At 34.1% G+C, this 6,000-nt stretch overlaps 1 protein-coding gene across 1 annotated transcript; it reads right to left on the bottom strand.

Annotated features, from left to right (window-relative positions):
• LOC134266798 (complement C1q-like protein 3) lies at positions 1 to 3,346 on the bottom strand. The gene is made up of 2 exons (XM_062749024.1): positions 3,023 to 3,346; positions 1 to 748 (listed from the first exon to the last, which is right to left on the bottom strand). Exons 1-2 carry the CDS (start codon positions 3,312 to 3,314, stop codon positions 351 to 353), a joined length of 690 nt encoding a protein of 229 aa, XP_062605008.1. The 5' UTR covers positions 3,315 to 3,346; the 3' UTR covers positions 1 to 350.
• Positions 3,347 to 6,000: the final 2,654 nt, after the last annotated feature.

Raw genomic sequence — 6,000 nt, 5'->3', positions numbered from 1 at the left:
TTCCATGTCCGTCTTTCTCTCAAGCATTCTTCTCCAAACTTTTCTTCATACAAGTACAGTTGAACTTCAGTATCTCGAAAACTGATATCTCGAATACCATGGATATGTCGAATTTTACGTTCGGTCCAATCAATTTCGAGATAACCAGATTGACTGCATGTATTTTAAAAAGTAACTTATTCACCGTCTGGAATATGGTCACTTGATGTCTTATTGTTATGCCAAACAGTATGGGCTTAAAATGTCCGGTAGGTAGCGCTTGGTTCCAAAACCTCCTCTTTCATTTTACACAGATGCCATAACATATTTTGCAATACTCACTTAAAAGACAAAGGTTGAAATCTACAAAATTATACCCTAAAACCAGAAAATGCTGGCCATGAACCGCCATGAACGTTTTGAGCTCCCATTTTGTATGCGACAATCCAAACCCTGTCTCCTGGTGCCAATTGAACGACTGTAGACTGAGAAAATAAAGAATAAGAGTTTGGACTCGCAACACCTTTCAAATATACCCTGTAATTACTTGCAGCATTGAGAACAAGTGCTGTATCCAATGGGACGTTTGGTGAAGTCATGGTACTCCAGCTAAAGAAATAAATACCAGCAACTGGTGCCGTGAATATTCCATTACTGCCACTGTAACAACCCCCTGTATTCACCTTAACGTTGTCATACACTATTGTTTGACCAGACCCATAATTGTTGTTTAAGCCACTTAAGAGAGCTGTGAAAGCATATGTCCTACCTATAAATGAAGTATAAATGTTATAGTTAACAATTATAATAACGTCTTGTTGAGAACTAATAGAAGAAAAGAGTCCAAAAAGCGTATTTAAAAAAAAACAAAATGTGTTTGTGAAACACTGATGCCCCCGTATGGAAACATAGAAAAGATTTCTTTTCTTTTCTTATTAAAATGCAAATTAAATTAATTGGTACCAAAAGTAGGTTATTCTCACTGGAAAAACAATTGTGAAATATGAAAGTAGGCCAATGTTAAAGTTTTCAATGAGTGCAAAAATCTCCAAGGTCATGGTCAAAAGGTCAAGGTACTAGTATCTGGTATCAAATGAAAGGTCTTGCCACATAAAATATTTATGCAGAGTATGAAAGCCCTAGCCCTAACCATTCAGAAGTTATGGCCAAGGTTAAAAATTTTTAAAAGTAGGTAAAACTCCAAGGTCAAAGGGTCAAAGTTCTTGTTATCAAATGAAAGGTCTTGTCATAAAAAATAGATATGTAAAGTATGAAAGCACTAGCCCTAACCCTTTAAAAGTTATGGTCAAGGTTTGCTTTTTTTTTTGCTTTTTAGAAGTAAGTCAAACTAAAAGGTCAAGGTCAAAGGGTCAAAGTTCTTGGCATCCAATGGAGGGTCTTCTCACAAGAATTACATATATGAAGTATGAAAGCCCTTTCCCTTATCGTTCAAAAGTTATGACCAAGGTTAAAGTTTTTCCACAAGTATGGAAATCTACAAGGTCAAGGTAAAAGGGTCAAAGTTGTTGGTATCCAATGAAAGGTCTTTTAACAAAAAATACATATTTAAAGTATAAATGTCCTGGTATCCACTGTTCAAACGACATGGCCAAAGTAAAAGTTAAAAATTTTCATGTAAAAGTGGGTCAAACTCCAAGGTCGAGGTCAAAAGGTCAAATTTGGTGGTACCCAAAGAAAGGTCTTGTCACAAGAAATAAACATTTGAAATATGAAAGTCATGGCTCCACTAAATCAAAAGTTATGGGCAAGTTAAAGTTTTTGCGGACAAACAGAGAAACAGACAGACAGATAGACGGACACGACAAAAACTATATACCCCCGAAACTTCGTTTACGGGGGTATAAAAAATCTTCAAAAGATCAATGATAAAGAACAGATGATACAAACAAAATTTTTTTTAAAAAGAAATCTTAAACTGAACAACTTACATATCCGTTAATTCTCATACGGGTATATCGGTTGAGTGGAAAAATTGATTTTGAATTTTCATTCAAAGTTTCACAATAACACGGTTTAAACTACCAAAAAGTTGTCAAAAGATTGATGAGGACAATGGCAGAAAGGTAAATTTTAAAACAATATTAGGAAGTTTGCAATTTCTGAATGAACTGTTTGAAGATAACGAACAGTATTCAAGCTCAAAAGTCCATTAAAAAATACAAAATTGGAGCAGAGCAGCATAGCTGAAATATACTAATTAATGTATTTGTCGCAGAAATTACTTACATTATTCAAGTTCTATATAAAATGGTAGGCCTATGCCGAACTTCAACACGAACCCGAATGTCCGACCCAGTTCTCGTTTTGCTAGCACATTGTTTACAAAGTGTACACACGCATTGAAAATGACTTAATTTTTTCTTCCAAAAATTCAGAGGTGTGGTCAATGCAATATTAGAAATTGTATACCCCACATCATTTACGACCACTTTTTACCGGATTAGGTCCAAAAATACTAGTATATACCAATCCAGACATCCTTTATTTATTTTTTTGATTACCGGGGTATATCATCTGTCTTTAAATTTTTATTTCAAAGGTTTCTCTATGAACAGGAATAATACTGTAAAGTTCATTTATCGATAAACGAGGTCACAATGGATTGTTAACTATAAATGAATGAATAATTTATTTAAAGTTTTACACAGAAATATGCAATCACTAAAGTGTATTGGGTAAGATCACAGGCGCTAAATTTGGTGGTAGCCTAAGAAAGGTCTTGTCACAAGGAATACACAAATGAAATATGAAAGTCATAGCTCCACTAAATCAAAAGTTATGGCCAAGGTTAAAGTTTTTGTGACGGACGGACAGACTGACGACAGCTAGACAGACGGACAGACGAATGAAAGGTCAAAAGGTTTTGGTGGTACTCTTGTCATATCCAAGGTCAAAAGTATGAAAGCCCTTATAAAGATGAAAAGTATGAAAGCCATTCAAAAGTTATGGTAATGTCCCCTCGCTTTCGCGAAAGCGGGGGACAAAAAAATTGCATGTCAAGCTTTCGAAAAAAATTATATACCTTGACGTATGGCCGAGATAGAGGTCTCAAGTGCATTTATTCTTTCCCCTATATTTTTCTCTCTTTTCTCTGCTGCATTTTTCTCTTGTATTTCTAAAGAGCTTTCCAGCATTTGTACTTTCGTTTCTAGTTCCGCATTTCTCTGTTTGATTGACAAAAACTCATTGTCGCATTTCTTTACATCCCTCTGAACATCATTCAAAATTTCCTTAAAAAGATATGCGGCAACACAAATGAATGTCATACACAAAACCATGGTTCTAGTTGCTTCATCCATGGCAAATTTTTGCATGCAGTCTTGCACTCCTCGGTGGATTCTGCAGCGGTATGATCCGAGGCATGCCGAATGGTACTTAATTGTATTATGTTTGAGCTTGCTGTTTAAAATACCTTCAAGTTGCATTTTTTTTCATAATCAATATACCGAAACGACCGTCCTTAAATTCACACTGCGGATGGCGACCTAGTCTACGTAACCCCACAGTATTGCGTACGTTGATGTTAATTGTCAGAGGTAATTTCTGTCCAATATACCGAACTTAATTATTAAGTCAGTAATATTGAAGAAAAAATCTTTCATCATCAGATACCCACGGGTGATCTCGTCTTTTACTTATAACCCGTGGACAAACTCGCTGAAAAATCGTCGTCAAATGCAACATCGGGCTTTTCCGACGAATGGAAAATGTAACGTAGGCATCTATGACAACCCCATCCCCCTTTTCATTAACTTAGAAATAAAACTAGGGATACCTTTTATCGGTAGAATTGATTAGGGAGCTTAACTTCTTTTAATTCATAAACCGTCAAGAGATTTCCAAAACTAAAGGCACCAAACAGTCTGCTACATCTGTTCCATATTTGGAAGTTTTTTTGGCTATAGACGATCAGGACCAACTAGCAAATAAATTGTGTGCCGGTATAAAACGAGACGATTTCTTCTTTATATTGTTTCCATCAACAACTTTCCTTATTTGTGAAGTTATAAAACTAGCTATCACCTGTACGTGGTGCTTGCATACCCTAACGTATTCGATACTCAAGGCAATGCATTGAGTACAATAAATTTTTAGGCCGGTGCAGGCTACTGGCAAATAAGTTAGTTTGACAAAGTCATGGATTTCAGTATCCTTGTTTTATGTCAGTATAACATAAATTCTTTATTGGCTGTATAGACTTTCGAAATCATCTAGTATGTCATACAGTTTAGGTGTTAGTTGTTGGATTTTAATTTCTAATGTTAAAATTGTTGAAATATCGAGGTGAAGCCACAGCAAGTGTATCTTCTTCTCAAATAGAAATTGAATAAATCCTGCTTCATAAAATGTAATAACAGGTTAGAATAAAAGAGCACAATTAGTTCCACTGGAATTCCAACAGTTTGTTGCAAGACTTTGTCTCCTAACACTACATAAATGATGCCAATGAGGAACTGCAGCATCCTTTTGATATCAACTTCGGAGTACATCTACTTAACTGTGTGTAAAATTAGACTGATCTTTTACAAAAAAAATGTTGTTTAGGAACAATCACAAGATGGAAAAATGTCCACTCACATTTTTATTGAAGAAGCAGTTACTGGGTATTTATGATATCAAAAAGTCTAGTTTTTATTTTATCGTAAGGAATAGTTGTATATAGTGTAGAGAAGTCGTACGTTTTGATGTTACTGGCTTTTGAAAAAAAAATCGATTATAAATCCTCTAAATGTTCTTTGGAATTTTTGACAATCCACACCTGATTTACACCATATGTTGTAAAGCAGTACGTCTGAGTTAAAATAATGAGCTTTGCAAGCAAAGATATATTACAAGCCTTATCGGCTGGGAACATAACTACTCCAGTAGTTAGAGCTACTTAATTGCAAGATACCTTTGACTTAGAGTTTGATTTGCGTTTGAAAAAGTTCAATCCTGGCTATAAGCTATCATACGGGGGCATCAGTGTTTCACAAATAAAAAAAAACATCTAGATTATCAGCAATTAATGTGGGTAATCCATTTAAAGATGCAAGCAAAAATATGATATATATACATTAATTGATCTAATCTCTCCCCTTAATTTTTGATTCGTATGTCATGTTCTCTGGCAAAATTGTTTATTGTTTTGGTAAGCAATGTAAGATAATTTACCCTTGCATCTAAATTATCAAAATATTCAAATAAGTAGTGGGTTCATAATTTTCTGGAGGCTTAGTCGTTTTTCTTAATCATTTGTCAATACAAACAGACAAGACATTATACCAACAACGCAATAAAGGTTATACGATAAGATAAACGAATGGTTCTCACGCGATATAGAGGAGTATTTGATTGGTTGAAGATGTATGTCCATGTAGGGAAATTATGTCCATGTAGGGAAATTATGTCCAGGCAGGGAAAACTCGCGGGGGTTTGTCCCAAAACTTCCACGCTATTGGTCAACATTTGCTTAAAATCAGCCTTGAATTTAGAGGTTCAATGTGAGCTATATGAGATATAAAAAATAAAAGAATTTTTTATATTGTTTTAGTTTTTTTTTTAATTAAATATACATATACTTATTTCAGCTCGTCTCTTTCAGAAGGGGGTGGGTGAAATTTTGATATTCTCAACAATCCCACAATTACCAAACTTGCAAAGATTATGCACATTTAGAATAAGACCAATACTAATGGTCGTTTGTATATAGTATACCATTACAATATAATTTATGATATTTTATAAATATACAGTACTTTCAACTGTACAATTTAAAGATTGACTAATAAAAATTGCGCTATCTGTGGTTCCATTTTTTCTAAGATAAAACTTTTTGATATATATATTTCAGAAATTTTTAATAGTTCGCACATATATTTTCTATAGGACTTTGATTTCATGCATAAATAATGCTTTGAATCCTGGCCTTTACTGTGTTAATTATTTTCATTTTTATTTATTATTATTATGGTCTATGATTAAATTTTTCAAAAGTAGGTCAAACTCCAAGGTCGAGGT

The sequence above is a fragment of the Saccostrea cucullata genome, unplaced genomic scaffold (assembly GCF_032062105.1).
Source record: "Saccostrea cucullata isolate Sc308-1 unplaced genomic scaffold, CSIRO_AGI_Scuc_v1 ctg327, whole genome shotgun sequence".
Lineage (NCBI taxonomy): Eukaryota > Metazoa > Mollusca > Bivalvia > Ostreida > Ostreidae > Saccostrea > Saccostrea cuccullata.
This window is presented reverse-complemented; position numbering and strand designations above follow the sequence as displayed.

Bases quoted from the DNA above. Each gene is read 5' to 3' on its own strand.
- LOC134266798 (XM_062749024.1), bottom strand. From the start codon at position 3,314: ATGCAAAAATTTGCCATGGATGAAGCAACTAGAACCATGGTTTTGTGT. The intron at 749-3,022 runs GTATATAATTTT...CTTCATTTATAG, and splicing joins TATCTCGGCCATACGTCAAG to GTAGGACATATGCTTTCACA.